General features: G+C 50.5%; 1 protein-coding gene and 1 long non-coding RNA gene across 2 annotated transcripts; one reads left to right on the forward strand and one right to left on the reverse strand.

Moving 5' to 3' along the window:
- Positions 1-155: 155 nt before the first annotated feature.
- WRAP53 (WD repeat containing antisense to TP53) lies at positions 156-17,440 on the forward strand. The gene is made up of 11 exons (XM_024234420.3): positions 156-487; positions 574-1,005; positions 1,150-1,248; positions 1,515-1,626; positions 14,685-14,773; positions 15,405-15,495; positions 15,599-15,731; positions 16,286-16,494; positions 16,681-16,784; positions 16,931-17,065; positions 17,181-17,440. Exons 2-11 carry the CDS (start codon positions 575-577, stop codon positions 17,422-17,424), a joined length of 1,647 nt encoding a protein of 548 aa, XP_024090188.2. The 5' UTR covers positions 156-487; position 574; the 3' UTR covers positions 17,425-17,440.
- LOC129051204 (uncharacterized) lies at positions 17,276-18,935 on the reverse strand. Its single transcript, XR_008515288.2, has 3 exons — positions 18,488-18,935; positions 18,002-18,092; positions 17,276-17,359 (listed from the first exon to the last, which is right to left on the reverse strand). It is a non-coding gene; the product is annotated as an uncharacterized LOC129051204 (long non-coding RNA).
- Positions 18,936-18,961: the final 26 nt, after the last annotated feature.

Below are 18,961 nucleotides of genomic sequence, written 5' to 3' on the forward strand. Positions count from 1 at the left end.
GCTGGGTGGCAAGTAAGAGCTCGATAATAAATATTTTTTGAATGAAGGGAGACCGGTCTGAAGCCTGGCGAATGAGACGCAAAAGAGGTGCAAGACCTGCTGCGCCCTCTGCAGGCGGCGGGGGGGCGGTGCAGGTGCTTTAAGAATGACCGCGGGACTCGGTAGGGGGAGTGTAGGCGCTTCGCGCCAAGATAGAAGCGTTCAGACTACAACTCCCAGCAGCCACGAGGAGCCCTAGGGCTTGATGGGAACGGGAAACCTTCTTACCTTTCACGTCCCGGCTCCGCGGGTTCCGTGGGTCGCCCGCGAAATCTGATCCGGGATGCGGCGGCCCAATAGGAAGGTGGGCCCAAATCCCGCGACAGCAAGAGGCCCGTAGCGACCCGCGGTGCTAAGGAACGCAGTGCTTTCAAAAGAATTGGCATCCGCCGTTCGCCTCTCCTCCCGGGAGTCTTCTGCCTACTCCCAGAAGAGGAAGGAAGCACAGGTGGGTTTCTTTAGCTCTGCGTCGGATCCCTGAGAACTTCGAAGCCATCCTGGCTGAGGCTAATGTCCGCTGTGCTTCCTCTGCAGTATGAAGACTTTGGAGACTCAACCGTTAGCTCTGGACTGTTGTCCTTCAGATCAGGACCCAGCTCCAGCCCATCCTTCTCCCCACGCTTCCCCGATGGATAAAAATGCGGACTCTGAACTGATGCCACCGCCTCCCGAAAGGGAGGATCTGCCCCGGTTGTCCCCAGATCCTGTGGCTGGCTCAGTTGTGTCCCAGGAGCTAGGGGAGGGGGACCCAGTTTCTCTCTGCACTCCCCTGGAAACAGAGTTTGGTTCTCCTAGTGAGTTGAGTCCTCGAATCGAGGAGCAAGAACTTTCCGAAAATACGAGCCTTCCTGCAGAAGAAGGAAACGGGAGCCTTTCTGAAGAAGAAGCGAACGGGCCAGAGTTGGGGTCTGGAGAAGCCATGGAAGATACCTCTGGGGAACCCGCTGCAGAGGACGAGGGAGACACGTAAGTGGTGATGGCAGTGGACTGTGGAGTCTGGGGAGATGAAGTGTGAGGTCGACCTGTCCTCTGGTCCTGAGACCCATTTCTCCAGGCCCCTGCCCCCTTTGCTTGGCGACCCAGGTTTGTTGTCCCCCATCTTCCTTTCAGCGCTTGGAACTACAGCTTCTCCCAGCTGCCTCGATTTCTCAGTGGTTCCTGGTCAGAGTTCAGCACCCAACCTGAGAACTTCTTGAAAGGCTGTAAGTGGTAAGGATAACAACGGGGCAGGGAGCTGACCACCCCCGAGATTTTCACGTAAAACAGTCCAGTTGTCTAGGAGAGGGATGCCCCAGAGCTGGGAGAAGGGGCACGTAGTCCTTTTAGACTGAGCTTACATTTTATCTAGCAGTTTGTGTCTTCTGCTTCCCTCAAGGATTCAGGGGGGCTTACCCACCCCAGAGGTAGGCTCAGCCCTAGCCCTAATCTTGAAAAGCATAGGTCTGGCCAGCTTTCTAACTCTCTCCTGTTTCTAGGGCTCCTGACGGTTCCTGCATCTTGACCAATAGTGCTGATAACATCTTGCGAATTTATAACCTGCCCCCAGAGCTGTACCTTGAGGGGGAGCAGGTGGAATATGCAGAAATGGTAAGGACTGGGGCTGCCTCTTCATCAATGCTGCACATTAAGTCCTTCTTGGAGATGGAAAAAGTGTAGTCCAAGTGTTTCCTGTTCACAAACGGGACTGTTTTTCAAGATGAGTTTCCACATGTAGCGTTTTCTGCCCCGAATTCTGAAGTTATTCAGAGAGATATTTCCCCTTTCTTTAATTAGGAATCTGTGTTTTTCACTAAAAAGTAGTGAATTTCTTGTGGCAGTATATATATATTTATATTTATTATTTTTTTGAGACTTGGTCTTGCTCTGTCACCCAGGCTGGAGCGCCGTGGTGTGATCTCGGCTCACTGCAACCTCTGCCTCCCGGGTTCAAGGGATTCTCCTGCCTCAGCCCCACAAGTAGCTGGTACTACGGGCGCACACCATCACACTCGACTAATTTTTATAGTTTTAGTAGAGATGGGGTTTCGCCATGTTGGGCAAGCTGATATCAAATTCTTGACCTCAGATGATCCGCCCACCTCGGCCTCCCAAAGTGCGGGGATTACAGGTGTGAGTCACCGTGCCTGGCCTATAGACATTTATTGATTGACTACTGATATATGTTAGTCACTGTGCTGGCGTAAAGTGATGGACAAGACAGATGAAGGGCTGGTTTGCTTTCTGTGTGGGAGATAGACAACAAACATGTAAACCAGCAAGCATCAGGACCAAGATGATGATAAATGCTCTGAAGGAAATACACAGAATGAAGAGAGACTAACTAGAGGAAAGCACATTGCATAAAATGCTCAGGAAGGAGCTCTCTGAAAAGGAGGCATTTGAGCTAAGACCTGAAGGAGGATAAGGGATCAGTCATGTGAAGGCTTCTGGAAAGAGCTTTCCAGGAACTGGCAATGATACTACAAACACCCAGAACTGGGAAATAGCTTTGTGCGTTAAAAGACCAGAAAGGCCCTGCACGGTGGCTCACACCTGTAATCCCAGCTACTCGGGAGGCCGAGGCGTGCAGATCACTTGAGGCCAGGAGTTCGAGACCAGCCTGGCCAATATGGTAAAACCTCTACTCTACTAAAATGGCCAATATGGCAAAATCTCTACTAAAAATACAAAAATTAGCTGCATGTGTTGGCACGCGCCTGTAATCCCAGCTACTCGTGTGGCTGAGGCAGGAGAATCTCTCAAACTCGGGAGGTGGAGGCTGCAGTCAGACAAGATTGTACCAGTGCACTTCAGCCTGGGCGACAGAGTGAGGCTCCATCTCAAAAAACAACAAAACAGACTGGGCTCAGTGGCTCACGCCTGTAATCCCAGCACTTTGGGAGGCTGAGGTGGGCAGATCACCTGAGGTCAGGAGTTCGAGACCAGCCTGGCCAACATGGCAAAACCTCATCTCTACAGAAATACAAAAATTAGCTGGGTGTGAAGGTGGGTGCCTGTAATCCCAGCTACTTGAGAGGCTGAAGCAGGAGAATCATTTGAACCCAGGAGATGGAGGTTGCAGTGAGCCGAGATCATGCCACTGCACTCCAGCCTGGGCTACAGAGCGAGACTCCATCCCAAAACAAACAAACAAACAAACACAAAACAAAAAACACAGAATGCTGGTATAGCCAGACTGAGGCAAATGAGGGGAACAGAGGGGTGAGGACAGAGAAGAGCAGCCACGTTGTGTTGGGTCTTATGGGTAAGGCATTTGGAGTTTATTTGAGAAGTCATGAGAGAGGTTTTTTTTTTTTTTTTTTTTGAGACGAGTCTTGCTCTGTCACCCAGGCTGGAGTGCAATGGTGTGATCTCGGCTCACTGCAACCTCTGCCTCCTGGATTCAAGCGATTCTCCTGCCTCAGCCTCCCGAGTAGCTGGGATTACAGGCGCCCGCCCCAGCTAATTTTTGTATTTTTTTAAATAGAGACAGGGTTTTACCATATTGGCCAGGATGGTCTCGTACTCCTGACATTTGATCCGCCGGTCTCGGCCTCCCAAAGTGCTGGGATTATAGGCGTGAGCCACTGCGCCTGACTTAATTTTTGTATTTTTAGTAGAGACAGGTTTTGCCATGTTGGCCTGGCTGGTCTCAAACTCCTGACCTCAGGTGATCCACCCGCCTCGGCCTTCCAAAGTGCTAGGATTACAGGCGTGAGCCACCACGCCGGGCCATGAGAGGTTTTTTTATTTTTTTGAGACAGAGTCTTGCTCTCTTGCCCAGGCTGGAGTGCAGTGGCACCATCTCAGCTCACCGCAACCTCTGCCTCCCAGGTTCAAGTGATTCTCCTGCCTCAACCTTCCGAGTACCTGGGATTACAGGCATGTGCCACCATACCCGGCTAATTTTTTTGTATTTTTTTAGTAGATATGGGGTTTCATCATATTGGCCAGGCTGGTCTCGAACTCCTGACCTTGTGATCTACCCACCTTGGCCTCCCAAATTGCTGGGATTACAGGTGTGAGCCACTGCGCCCGGCCAAGAGAGTTTTAAAACAGAAGAGTGAATGGTTTATGGGTGGGCAAGAGTGAAATCCGGGGCTAGGCACAGTGGCTGACGCCTGTAATCCCAACACTTTGGGAGGCTGAGACGGGTGTATCACCTGAGGTGAAGAGTTTGAGACCAGCCTGGCCAACATGGTAAAACCCTGTCTCTACTAAAATACAAAAATTAGTTGGGGCCGGGCGTGGTGGCTGATGCCTGTAATCCCAGCACTTTGGAAGGCTGAGGCAAGTGGATCACCTGAGGTCAGGAGTTCGAGACCAGCCTGGCCAACATGATGAAACCCCATCTTTACTAAAAATACAAAAAATTAGTTGGGCGTGGTGGCGGGCGCCTGTAATCCCAGCTACTCTGGAGTCTGAGGCAGGAGAATTACTTGAACCAAGGAGATGGAGGTTGTAGTGAGCCAGGATTGCACCACTGCACTCCAGTCCAGGCAACAGTGCAAGACTCCGTCTCAAAAAAAAAAAAAAAAAAGATTGGCTATAGTTTTCTCCCACCCATCCTAATCAGGTTCTGCCTCCATCGCTTCCCTGAAAGTGCTCTTGTCAAGGTCACTAATGTCCTCTTGTCTTGGGTCATTCTCCTTTTTTTTTTTTTGAGATGGAGTCTCGCTGTGTCACCCAGGCTGGAGTGCAGTGGTGCTATCTCGGCTCACTGCAAGCTCCACCTCCCGGGTTCACGCCATTCTCCTGCCTCCGCCTCTCCCGAGTAGCTGGGACTACAGGCGCCCGCCACCACGCCTGGCTAATTTTTTGTATTTTTAGTAGAGACAGGGTTTCACCGTGGTCTCGATCTCCTGACCTCGTGATCCTCCCGCCTCGGCCTCCCAAAGTGCTGGGATTACAAGCGTGAGCCACCGCGCCTGGCCTCTCTTGGGTCATTCCGTAAATTCGCCTCACTCCATCTCTCAGCAGCATGAGTCACTGTCTCCGCCTCCCTGTGCTGGAGCACTCAGGCACTCAAGGCTCTGCTGGGCCTCCTCCTCCTCCATCAGCACTCTTTCTTTCTTTCTTTTTTTTTTTGAGACGGAGTTTCAAAAATTCAGACCCACCGAGGCATGTGGCAGTTGTGTTGCTCTTTGCTTGGTGCCCACTAGAGGTCCGTTGCCATTAATTTGAAATGAGACCAGTTAGTGTGACTGTGCATTTTTCCTGGCAAGTTAAATGATTATAGTTTCTCTGTTTGTAAAATGGAGATGATTATAATAGCACCTGCCTCACGGAGTTGTGAGAATTAAAATAATCAGTAATGAATTAAAGCACTTAAGGCCGGGCACGGTGGCTCACGCCTGTAATCCCAGCACTTTGGGAGGCCGAGGCAGGTGGATTGCCTGAGGTCAGGAGCTCGAGACCGACCTGGCCAACATAGTGAAACCCTGTCTTTACTAAAAATACAAAAATTAGCCGGGCTTAGTGGCGGGCACCTGTAATCCCAGCTACTTGGGAGGTTTGAGGCAGGAGAATTGCTTGAATCCAGGAGGCGGAGGTTGCAGTGAGCTGATCGCGCCACTGCACTCCAACCTGGGCAACAGAGCAAGACTTAGTCCCCAAAAAATAATAATAAAATTTAAAAAAAGCACTTAAAACAGCACCTAGCATATAGTAAGTGTTCAGTAAACACTAGTAGTCACTGGTATCAGTTGCGTGCAAGCCAAGAATAGGAGGATGGTCTGGTTGAGGTTTACCAGGAGAGAAAGACAAGGGTATCTTGAGAGTGTCTTCAAGAGTGTGCATGCCGTGGTGGACTGGAATCTAAAGTGGTTAAGGAACTGGACTGTAAATATGTTTTTGATGAAGCTGAATAAATTGTCATGGTAGAAATAGCAGAGCAGGGTCAGGTCTGGTGGCTCATGCCTGTAATCCCGACACTTTGGGAGGCCGAGGCGGGTGGATCACCTAAGGTCAGGAGTTCGAGACCAGCCTGGCCAACATGGTGAAACCCCGTCTCTACTAAAAAAAATACAAAGTTAGCCAGGCATGGTCGTGATTGCCTGTAGTCCCAGCTACTTGGGAGGCTGAGGCAGGAGAATTGCTTGAACCTGGGAGGCAGAGGTTGCAGTGATCGCACCACTGCACTCCAGCCTGGGCGACAGAGCAAGACTCCACCTCAAAAACAAAAACAAGAAACCCCACAAAAAAACAAGAATGATAACAGGACTGTTTGTGGGCAGTGAGATGGTGAACCAGGCGGTAAAGTCTTAGTGGATGAGGGAGGGTGATAAAACAGAGGAAGCTAGTCTGATAAGAAGAACTGCAGAGGAGCTGGGGTTTGACAGCCGGGGGCATAATGACACCCAGCCACCTCTTGTCCTTAAGGTGTGTACTGGGGACAGCTGGCCGTGAGCATTAAAGCCATCTCAGCTTGAGAGGGTCGGGGGGCACAGCCAGGGCCACACAAGTGCAGGACGAATGGATCATTCTGAGGAGAAGATGAGAAATATGGGAGGGTGTTATTTATTTATTTTATTAGAGGCGGGGTCTCGCTCTGTTGCCCAGGCTGGATAGAGTACAGTCACAGTCATAGCTCACTACAACCTTGAACTCCTCCCGAGTAGCTGAGACTATAGGCCATGCCACCATGCTCAGCTAATTTTTGTACTTTCTGTAGAGATGGGGTCTTGCTATGTTGTCCAGGCTGGTCTCAAACTCCTGGCTTCAAGCAGTTCTCCTGCCTTGGCCTCTCAAAATGTTGTGATTACAGGCATGAGCCACTGTGCCCAGCTGGTTTTTAGATCCTTGAGTAGGAATTTCAGTGGGTTTGGGGCAGATAAGGGTGTGTGTAGAGCAGTATACAGGTGGTGGTGATGACAGATGACCTAGAAGACCAGGACTTCTCTAGTCCTTAAGGTTAATATGAGGATGGGGCAGGGGTGAGTCTTTTTTTGTTTTTTGAGACAGGGTCTCACTCTTGCTTAGGCTGGAGTACAGTGGGCAGTGGCACAATCTCAGCTCACTGCAACCTCCGCCTCCCAGGTTCAAGTGATTCTCGTGCCTCAGCCTCCCAAGTAGCTGGGACTACAGGCGTGCGCCACCATGCCCAACTCATTTTTGTATTTTTAGTAGAGATGGGGTTTCTCCATGTTGCCCAGGCTGTTCTCAAACTCCTGTCTTCAAGTGATCTGCAGCAGGGCTGAGTCTTGTTGGCTCGTTAAAAGAAGAAAGGTACTCAGTTCCAAGGCTGTTCCTGAACGCTTACCTGACATGCAACTCTTTAAGGCTGGAGGCTGCAGACATTTGAGTTCTCTGTGCAGACTATAAGGTGATCTAAGCCGTGAACCCTGGTTCCTCAGGGCCAGGGGGTGGTGGTGCAGCTGGTGCAGCCATGTTAAAAGAGTTCAGGAGGTGAGAGGTTGTTTCAAGGCAGGGATAGTTAGAAGAGACTCTGGAAATGTGGGGTGGGGGGGGGGGCAGTTTTGAGTATTGCAAAAACTTGTTTAAGAGAAATGGGAATGTTAAAAAGAGAAAAAATCGTCATTACGTGCCACTGCAGAATTTAGCCTTCTGAATTTTTCTACATTTCTTTCTAAGCTCTGTCCAAGTACTGAAAGCTTTTATGCAGTTGTAATCATATAGTACATGGTTTTATACATTCCTTTTTTCCTTTTAACAATCATATCCTGAATGTTTTTTGTGGTAGTCTAGTCTTCACTGTTATGGTGTTTAATGGTGTGTGATATTGCATTGAGTGCTTATGATAATTTTCTTACCTCTTCTCCTGTTTTGGACATTTGGGTTGTTTCCAGGATTATTATATCATAAATTATTCTTCAGTGAACAAATTATCTTCATGTATTTTGAGGGAGGTTCTTTTGTTAAGAGAATTTTTTTTTTTTTGAGACAGAGTCTTGCTCCATCACCCAGGCTGGAGTGCAGTGGCATGATCTTGGCTCACTGAAACCTCTGCCTCTGGGTTCAAGTGATTCTCCTTCCTCAGCCTCCCAAGTAGCTGGGATTACAGGGGCCCGCCACCATGCCTGGCTAATTTTTGTATTTTTAGTAGAGACGGGGTTTCACCATGTTGGCCAGGCTGGTCTCTATTCCTGACCTCAAGTTATCCACCCACCTCTGCCTCCCAAAGTGCTGGGATTACAGGCGTGAGCCACGGCACCTAGCCCTAAGAGAAATTTTGTGAATAAGAAATATTCTAGGTCAGATAATATTAACTTTTTAAAAATATACCTTGAAATACAGATAGTCGATTTGTTTTCTTTTTTTCTTTCTTTCTTTTTTTTTTTTTTGAGACAGAGTCTTGCTCTGTGGCCCAGGCTGGAGTGCAGTGGTGTGATCTTGCCTCACTGCAACCTCTGTTTCCCGGTTCAAGCGATTCTCCTGCCTCAGCTTCCTGAGTAGCTGAGATTACAGGCACGCACCACCGCACCCGGCTAATTTTTGTATTTTTAGTAGAGATAGGGTTTCACCATGTTGGCCAGGCTGGTCTCAAACTCCCGACCTCAAGTGATCCACCCACTTCCGCCTCCTAAAGTGGTGGGATTACAGGCATGAGCCACCGCTCCTGGCCAGTCAGTTTGTTTTCAAAAGATTTTCGTGGCTGGTGTGGTGGCTCATGCCTATAATCCCAGCACTTTGGGAGGCCAAGGTGGGAAGAACGCTTGAGCCCAGGAATTTGAGACCAGCCTTGGTAACACAGCCAGATCCTGTCTCTATCAAAAAAGTTGGGCCTGTGGTCCCAGGCACTTGGGAGGCTGAGGTGGGAGGATCGCTTGAGCCTGCGAGGTTGAGGCTGCCATGACCTTTGATCGCACCATTGTACTCTAGCCTGGGTGACAGAGCGAGACTGTCTCAAAACAAACAACCAAAACCTTTTTGTGTTTGTTTTTTTTTTTTTTTTTTCCTGCTAGTGTACCAGTTCTATCGTAACCTCTCTCATTAGATATTTTCATTTTTAGTGTCTACAAGTTTAGCATTTGAAATAGATAACATTTCTTTTTTTTTCTTTTTTTTTTTTTTTGAGACGGAGTCTTGCTGTGTTGCCCAGGCTGGAGTGCAGTGGCGCGATCTTGGCTCACTGCAAGCTCCGCCTCCCGGGTTCACGCCATTCTCCTGCCTCAGCCTCCCGAGTAGCTGGGACTACAGGCGCCCACTGCCACCACGCCAGGCAAATTTTTTGTATTTTTAGTACAGACGGGGTTTCATCATGTTAGCCAGGATGGTCTCGATCTCCTGACCTCGTGATTCGCCCGCCTCGGCCTCTCAAAGTGCTGGGATTACAGGCGTGAGCCACCGCGCCCGGCCTTAAATAGATAAAATTTGTATAGGTCAGAAAATTGGGGAAGGGTGTATTTGGGTATTTCCATATACTTGTGTGTACTGAGTCTTCTTCCCAATATAGTTTCTCGGGTTTTCTCCTTTCTTTTCTACCTTTTCACAGAACTTTCTGCAAGTCTCATTTGCAGCTCCCCAGCGTCTTTCCTGAGTACTTGCCGGGCCCCATGGCTCTTGCAGGAAGCCTTTACTCCTCGTCTTGCCCTCTCTAGGAGACACTTTGCGTCCTCTGTGCCCTTTATCTCTCAGGGTGGGGACGGGGAGCGTCCTCATTCCCAAATGCTGTAGCCACACAATTGCTCTTTCGTCTTTGTGAAACTTTTCCTTTGAGGCTTATGCTGATTCTCTCTCCCGCTGACGACGTTAGCACTGTACAGCCTTCCTTCCGGTGCTCTCCTGTTCTCCCGCCATTTTGGTGACCTCGGGTATCCAAGCCAGAAGCCAGGGTCTCTCTCATCCTTTAATCTTTAATCTCCCTGTTCCTAACCCCTCACATCCAATTACTTCCCAAATCCCATCAAGTCTGCCTAATCTTCCTAATCCACCCACATCTGTCCCTCTCACTGCCTCTACTTTAATTCAAGGGCCTATTATTTTGGGCCTTATGTTGCTGAAACAGTCTCCTGCCTCCTTTTGCTCATTAAAACCGTATTTGTTGACTCTGCTGATTCTGCACCACGTGTTGGGGAGGCAGTGGTGAGAGCGAGGCAGATGTGATTCCCTCCTTCTCTGATAGGTATGACGGAAGGGGAGTGAGGAGCATCGGGGCTATAGGAAAGCGGAGCAGGGGCGCCTTGCTTAGCTGGAGGGGTTAGGGAAGCGTTCCCAGAGGAAGAAGCATCTAAGAGACCTGAAGGATGACTAGGATTCAGCCAGGAGGAGTCGTTGGGGGAGATGAAGGAAGAATATTCCAGACTTGGAGCCTAGGACATGTTGAAAGCCAGTGGGTTGAAAGTGTGGCGAGTTGGCACCTTATGGGACTTGAGAGTCAAAATGGCGGGACTCAGAGATTTTTTTTTTTTTTTTTTTTTTTTTTTTAATGGAGTCTTGCTCTGTCGCCCAGGCTGGAGTGCAGTGGCGCAATCTCGGCTCACTGCAAGCTCCGCCTCCCGGGTTCACGCCATTCTCCTGCCTCAGCCTCCCGAGTAGCTGGGACTACAGGCGCCCAACACCACGCCCAGCTAATTTTTTGTGTTTTTAGTAGACACGGGGTTTCACCGTGTTAGCCAGGATGGTCTCAATCTCCTGACCTTGTGATCCACCCGCCTTGGCCTTCCAAAGTGCTGGGATTACTGGCGTGAGCCACTGCGCCCGGCCGGGACTCAGATTTTTACGGGAATTAGCAGAGATGAGCCTTGAGAGGTGGGTCGGGGTAGCAGCGTGGTAATGGAAGACTAGGAGGAGGAACTGGCAAGATTTGGTATTCGGTTGGACCAGGAGTGGAAAGGAAGTGAAGAATGGTAGCAGTCAAGGCTGGTGCTCAGATTTCAGGATTGAGCACTGGATGTGGAGTCCAGGAGGAACAGCAGGTTTGATGGCGGCGGATGCCCGGCCCATTATGGACAAATTGAATTTGAGGAACCTGTGGGATGATCAAGTGGCACTGTCCACCAGGCAGTTGGATATATGGGTTCAGAGTATAGAGGTGGATACTGAAGTCCTGGCTGGTTGACATCAGCCTGAGGCTCAGAAGACAACTGACGAAGGTCAGTGTCCAGACTATTTATCTCTCACAAATCAGTAAGAAAAAGACGGCTGGGCGCGGTGGCTCATGCCTGTAATCCCAGCACTTTGGGAGGCCGAGGCAGGCGGATCACCCGAAGTCAGGAGTTCAAGACCAGCCTGACCAACATGGCGAAATCCCGTCTCTACTGAAAATACAAAAATTAGCTGGGCATGGTGGCGGGTGTCTGTAATCCCAGCTACTCAGGAGGCTGAGGCAGGAGAATTGCTTGAACCTGGGAGATGGAGGTAGTAGTGAGCCGAGATCACGCCACTGCACTCCAGCCTGGGGATAGAGGGAGACTCTGCCTCCAAAAAAAAAGAAAAAAGAAAAGAAAAAGACAACAACTGGTCAGGCATGGTGGCTCACACCTGTAATCCCCACTTTGGGAGGCCGAGGTAGGCAGATCACTTGAGGCTGGGAGTTTGAGACCAGCCTGGCCAACATGGTGAAACCCCATCTCTGCTAAAAAGTATAAAAATTAGCCGGGCTTGGTGGCAAATGCCTGTAGTCCTGGCTACTTGGGAGGCTGAGGCATGAGAGTCACTTGAACCCAGGAGGCAGAGGTTGTAGTGAGCCGAGGTCATCCCACTGCACCCCAAGTTGGGGAACAGAGAAAGACTGTCTCAAAAAAAAAAAAAAAAAAAGAAAAGGGGCAAAATTTATGAAAAGGTGTACCTAACTAAATGGCCAGTAAACATAGAGGAAATATCTAATCTCTCTTATAGTAATGATGGAAATACAAATTTATGCTGTAATGAAATACCATTTCACCACCTTCAAATTGAGAAAAATGTAAAAGTCTGGCAATACCAAGGGGATTTTTTTTTTTTTTGGAGATAGGATCTTGTTCTGTTGCCCAGGCTGGAGCGCAGTGGTGCGAACATGGCACACTGTAGCCTCAAACTCCTGGGGTCAAGCAGTCTTCCTGCCTCACTCTCCCGAAGAGGTGGGACTACAAGTATGCCAACATGCCTGACTAATTTTTTAATTTTTTGTAGAACTGGGGTCTTGCTATATTGCCCAGGCTAGAATAGAGACTCTTATACGCTGCTGGTGGGAGAGGACATTGGGATAAGTGCTTTGGGAAAGAAATTGACATTATAGTATCTTACAAAGTTTGCAAAGTGCATAGCGTAGAGACCAGTAATTTTACTTTTCAGCAGAAACTGTAGAGAAACCCTTCTACATGTGTACAGAATGTTAAAGCACACTAGCCAAAAAATAGAAAAACATCAGTGATTCTAAATAGAAGAAGGGTAGATCGGTTTGAATATATTCATGAGTGCACTACTATACAGCAGTGAAAATGCATGAATTAGAGCAAAATGTGTTTCCATGGTTAAAGCTGACTATTACAGAGGGATGTATATGATATAATACCATTACTGTTAAGTCTAGGCCGGGCATGGTGGCTCATGCTTGTAATCCCAGTGCGTTGAAAGGCTGAGGTGGCTGGATTGCTTGAGGCCAGGAGTTTTAGACCAGCCAGAGCAACACAGACCCCTGTTTCTACAAAAAAATAATTTTAAAGATTAGCCAAGCAGGCTGGTCGTGGTGTCTCATGCCTGTAATCCCAGCACTTGGGAGACTGGGGCGGGTGGATCACGAGGTCAGGAGTTCAAGACCAGCCTGGCCAAGATGGTAAAACCCCATCTCTACTAAAAATACAAAAAAATTAGCCGGGCGTGATAGCAGTCGCCTGTAATCGTAGCTACTCAGGAGGCTGAGGCAGAGAATTGCTTGAGTCTGGGAGGCAGAGGTTGCAGTGAGCCAAGATTGTGCCACTGCATTCCAGCCTGGGCTACAAAGCGAGACTCCGTCAAAAAATAAATAAATAATAAATTAGCCAGGTATGGTGGCTTACGCTTATATTCCCGGTTACTAGGGAGGCTGAGGCCAAGGGATTGTTTGCTTGAGCCCAGGAGTTTGAGGTTACAGTGAGATGATTGCACCACTGTACTCCAGCCTAGGCAACAGAGTAAGACCCTGTCTCTAAGAAAAGAAAAAATTAAGTTTAAAGACCTGCAAGACAACGTTAGATACTGTTTTTTTTCCCATATGAATATACTCCTAGGCTGGGTGCAGGGGCTCACACCTGTAATCCCAGCACTTTGGGAGGCTGAGGCAGAAAGATCACTTGAGGCCAGGAGTTCGAGACCAGCCTGGCCAACATGGCGAAACCCTGTCTATACTAAAAATACAAAAAATTAGCCGAGCGTGGAGGTGAACTCCTGCAATCCCAGCTACTCAGGAGGCTGAGGCACAAGCATTGCTTGAACCTGGGAGGTGGAGGTTGCAGTAAACTGAGATCATGCCACTGTACTCAGCCTGGGTGATACAGTGAGACTCTGCCTTTAAAATAAAAATATATATATATATATACGTATATATTCCTAAGGAAATGTATGACAGTGATAAATTCAGGATAGCTTTTACCTCTGAGGGAGAGTTTCTGTTAGGAAAGGGGTTTAAACATCTTTTTCTTCCGCTGGATGGAGGGGTCACGGGGTTTTTTTTAATAAGATACTTTGCATGTTTGAACTGTTTAATTTTTTTTCTTTATTTTTGTAGGGAGGTTTTTTTGTTTCTGTTTTTGTATTTTTGAGACAGCATCTCTGTTGCCCAGGCTGGAGTGTAGTGGCATGATCTCAGCTCACTGTGGTCTCTACCTCCTGGGCTCAAGCAATTCTCCTGCCTCAGCCTCCCTAGTAGCTGGGACTACAGGCGTGCACCACCATGCCCAGCTAATTTTTTTTTTCTTGTAGAGACAGTGTTTCACCATATTGCCCAGGCTGGTGTTGAACTCCTGGGCTCAAGTAATCTGCCTGCCTCAGCCTCCCTAAGTGCTGGGATTACAGGTGTGAGCCACTGTGCTCAGCCGATAATTTTTTCTTTTCTTTTTCTTTTCTTTTTTTTTTTTTTTAGGCACCATCTCTCTCTGTCACCTAGGCTGGAGTGCAGTGGTGCGATCTCAGCTCACTGCAACCTTTGCCTCCTGGGTTCAAGGGATTCTCCTGCCTCAGCCTCCCGAGTATCTGGGATTACAGGCGTCTACCACCACGCCTGGCAAATTTTTGTACTAATATTTTTTTTAAAGGATCAAATGGCACCTAGCATGTACTCAGTAAGTATTTGAATAATTGGTTGGTTCTTTGTCTCTGGGTTGAGGTATTATTATTTGTTTCTTCCTCTCTAAGTGTTTATAAAGAAAAAGTATGAGGCCGGGTATGGTGGCTCACACCTGTAATCCCAGCACTTTTGGAGGCCGAGGCGGGTGGATCACCTGAGGTCAGAAATTTGAGACCAGCCTGGCCAACATGGTGAAACCCCGTCTCTATTAAAAAAGAAACAAAAACAAAATTAGCCAGGCATGGTGGTGCATGCTCTGTCTCATAAAATAATTTTAAAAAAGTATGAATCTATATGGCTTTTGGTGGCTAAATTTGACATTAAAGTCTGAGCTCACCCTTGAACATTGAGACAGAGTCTGTGCTCTGTATATACACCCCATCTGCCACAACACTGCTAGAGGCATGCGCCTCAGACTCCTTTTCTGTCCGAGTGACTCAGCCATTCCCACGTCTCTGTATAGGTCCCTGTCCTTCGAATGGTGGAAGGTGATACCGTCTATGATTACTGCTGGTATTCTCTGATGTCCTCAGCCCAGCCAGACACCTCCTAGTAAGTACTGTTTGCCTCCCCGCTCGCCGCCCCACCACCCAGTTTCAAGCAGGGCCTCTTGGGAGAGTCAAGGGCTGCCAGGGGTCTTCAGAAGAGGAAGGCTCAGCGTGCTTATCAGAGGGGCTGGTCAGCTGGCTTCCTCCCCTTCCTTTTTTTTTTTTTTTAGATTGAGTCTCCCTCTGTCACCCAGGCTGGAGGGCAGTGATGCAGTCTTGGCTCACTGCAACCTCCGCCTCCCAGGTTCAAGTGATTCTCCTGCCTCAGCCTCTTGAGTAGCTGGGATTACAGGTGTGCACCACCCCCTCCCCCAAATTTTGTATTTTTCATAGAGATGGGGTTTCACCATGTTGGCCAGGCTGGTCTCGAACTGACCTCAGGTGATCCACCCTCCTTGGCCTTCCAAAGTGCTTGGATTACAGGCGTGAGCCACCACACCCAGCCTCATTTTTGTATTTTTAGTAGAGACAGGGTTTCACCATGTTGGCCAGGCTGGTCTCGAACTCCTGACCTCAAGTGATCCACCTGCCTTGGCCTCCCAAAGTGATGGGATTACAGGCGTGAGCCACTGTGCCCGGCCATTCCTCCCCTTCCTTTGACAGCACCAGGGTTTCAGTGTCCATGTCTCTCTCAGCGTGGCCAGCAGCAGCCGGGAGAACCCGATTCATATCTGGGATGCATTCACTGGAGAACTCCGAGCTTCCTTTCGCGCCTACAACCACCTGGTAGGGACCACCACACTCAGCCCCAGCACTCGTACTGGCCCGGCTCTCCTTGAGGGCAGCTGAGGCTTTGCAAGACCTGTTTTCAGCCCTTTCCTTCCCCCAGGATGAGCTGACAGCAGCCCATTCGCTCTGCTTCTCCCCGGATGGCTCCCAGCTCTTCTGTGGCTTCAACCGGACTGTGCGTGTTTTCTCCACGGCCCGGCCTGGCCGAGACTGCGAGGTCCGAGCCACATTTGGTAAGCATCTGTGCCTCCAAGGGAGGAGGAGAGGGAAGGGCACTGTCACCTGCACAGGGGCCTTTTGTGAGCCAGGGGCCACCTGTGGGGTTTCACGCCGTCCTCTGTACGGCCCTGGGAGCAGGTGCAGCCCAGTCGGCAGAGGAGCAAACAGACTCAGAGCAGGTAGGAAACCTTCCCAAGGTCAACCAGCTGGTCAAAGGACTGCTTCCTTCCTGAACCCATACCCTGTCAGCTGTGGAGCTTTTGTTCTCTGAAATCTTTCTAGAAAATTTTTGATAAAGCTGATTCCATTTTCCTGTAGGCCTTCAACTTGCATCTCTCCAAGGAAAAACTGGGATTTGAGAGGGATGAAGTGGGGCTTGGGCATTTAGGTCCTTTGGGAGGACAGATGTGGGGAGCATCAGAGGTCTTTGTCCTGCTTGTGACAGACAGCATGGGGGAGATGTTGAGTCCAAGCATGTTGGTGCTGGGATGGGAGACAGACCTCTGCTTAGCCTGGTTAGTGCCAGGAGCCATTGCCCCCTCCCCCACTTTGTTCCTTCCCTCTCTAGCAAAAAAGCAGGGCCAGAGCGGCATCATCTCCTGCATAGCCTTCAGCCCAGCCCAGCCTCTCTATGCCTGCGGCTCCTACGGCCGCTCCCTGGGTCTGTATGCCTGGGATGATGGCTCCCCTCTCGCCTTGCTGGGAGGGCACCAAGGGGGCATCACCCACCTCTGCTTTCATCCCGATGGCAACCGCTTCTTCTCAGGAGCCCGCAAGGTAGGGGTCACACCCTGAGAGCCCAGAGCAGCTGGGCAGCGGGGCAGGAGCGGGCATGTAGTCTGCAGCGTAGGGGAATGGGGATGGGGAAAAAATCCCAAGCTGAAGGAGTGCCTGGAGACCCCGAGGGAGGCAAGGACATCCAGGGCTTTGGGGGCGACTCCAGGTCCTATTCCATGTCTCCAGGATGCTGAGCTCCTGTGTTGGGATCTCCGGCAGCCTGGTTACCCACTGTGGTCCCTGGGTCGAGAGGTGACCACCAATCAGCGCATCTACTTCGATCTGGACCCGTGAGTGGCCGTGACTCTTTCTTACACAGGGCCCTGATAAGCTTAGGAATGCCAGAGCCCAGCTGTAGGGCCCCAGTCCCTGGGTGTGAGGGGTTCCTGCCCCAGGGGTGAGGCCTCTGCCAGCAAATCTCTCCTCTCTCTCCCAGGACCGGGCAGTTCCTAGTGAGTGGCAGCACAAGCGGGGCCGTCTCTGTGTGGGACACAGGCGGGCCTGGCAATGATGGGAAGCCGGAGCCCGTGTTGAGTTTTCTGCCCCAGAAGGACTGCACCAATGGCGTGAGGTCCTCAGTTCAATTCCAGAGATGTTGGGGCTTGGGTTGGGGAGGGAGGTGAATCCCAGAGGGAGCAAGTATCCTCACTGAAGGCACTGATAGACCCTCCCCATCTCTCCCTCAGCCTGCACCCTAGCCTGCCTCTCCTGGCCACTGCCTCCGGTCAGCGTGTGTTTCCAGAGCCCACAGAGAGTGGGGACGAAGGAGAGGAGCTGGGCGTTCCCTTGCTCTCCACGCGCCACGTCCACCTTGAATGTCGGCTTCAGCTCTGGTGGTGTGGGGGGGGGCCAGACTCCAGCATCCCTGATGATCACCAGGGCGAGAAGGGGCAGGGAGGAACGGAGGGAGGTGTGGGTGAGCTTATATAAAAAGGTTTTTATGATACTAGAGTCTTTGTGTCTGTTTTGGGGGGGCATGTGAGTGAGGTGGGGACTGGGCAGGGGGACTGGCGGGCTCCCTGGTCCAGCAGCAGTGGGTATGGCAACCCCATACCCACTGGTCCTGAAACCAGGGATTGAGAGGTGGGACCAGGCAGGAGCCAATGGGGCGGCTGAGCTTGGTGTGAAGTCAAGTGGGTGGGGGTGGGGCTTCATGCCATTGACTGGTTGGTTGCTAAGCAACTAGGTAAACTGAAGGGGGAAACCTGTTTGAAATCTCACTCCCAAGGTGGGGGCGGCAGGGGTCAGGGTGAGCGGGGCTGAGCAGGAGCTGGGTCAGACTGTTGGGTGTGACCGTGTGAGACTGTGCAGACAGTGACAGGGTGCCTGTCACCCACACTCCACACTGTTTGCCATTCTCCAGCAGCATGGGTACCATTACTCAGCTCTGAGGGGAGCAGGAGCACTCTCCTCCCCTCCCCGGGGCTCCCCAGCAGGCAGACAACCCAGTTGCCAGAGTCAAGGACACACATAAAAGAGTAAAGGTGTTGAAAAATACAGTCATCACCTTTGGTATTGCTGTTCCATGCGGGGCGCGGCGAGGGTCTTATTCATTCAGCGGCCGTCGCTGGGTTTGTTTCTCCATTTGTCTGCTCTGTCTTTGGGGGTGGGGGGACGAGTGTGTCATTTGAAGCAGTGACTCCTCCCTCCTCCCCCCAACATCTTCCCAAACACTGAGAATGGGGGGACTTTGAAGAAATACTGCCAGCAGGGGATGTGATTTTGGACCTCACAATCAAAGGGAAGGGACGAAAGGCCTGTGGAGGCTTGAGAGGGAGAGGAATGTCACCCCTGCCCAGAGGTGCTGAAAGCCAGGGCTGTTACACCCGAAAAGGCAGCTCCTCCCTTCCCCCAGGATAATTGGAAACAGCCCTTCCTGCGCAGCGCCGGTTTGGGGTTGTAGGTACGCCCCTTCTTCTCCCAGCCCCGCTTCTCCCCCGAGCCATCTAGGAAAGACCCAAGTGTATCCCCTAAACTCTTGTTTTTCACTAACCCCCATGTAACAACAGCGCATGGTCCATGGAGCAATGACAAAAGAGACCCCAAGAGTGGGAGTTGCGCAGCCTGGGTTTGGTTTCTAGCTTTATCCCAGACTTCCTGTGTGACCTTGGGCAAGTCACGGAGCCTCCCTGAGCCTCAGTTTCCTCATCTCTGCAATGGAATCGTTAGCTCTGCCCCTCCCACTTCACACAGGTAGTCGTGACGATCAGCTCCGCCGCACTTCGTAAAGTGCCAAGCCTTCAAGGTTATTATTATTCTCTCCAAACCTGCCGAGAGCAGCGGTGTTGTTTTGGGATGGAGGAGGAGGCTGCGGGAGCGAAAGGGGTGGGTTCCTCGGGGTGGAGAGGGCGAGAGCCTTTCTGGATTCGAAAGAGGAAGATTCCAGCAGCTTGGGCGATCGGAGGGCAGGAGGGGAGCCGGGCAGAACTCAGCCGGAGCCAGAGGCTCGGAGAGACAAAGGGGGCGT

The sequence above is a fragment of the Pongo abelii genome, chromosome 19, assembly GCF_028885655.2.
Source record: "Pongo abelii isolate AG06213 chromosome 19, NHGRI_mPonAbe1-v2.0_pri, whole genome shotgun sequence".
Taxonomy (NCBI): domain Eukaryota; kingdom Metazoa; phylum Chordata; class Mammalia; order Primates; family Hominidae; genus Pongo; species Pongo abelii.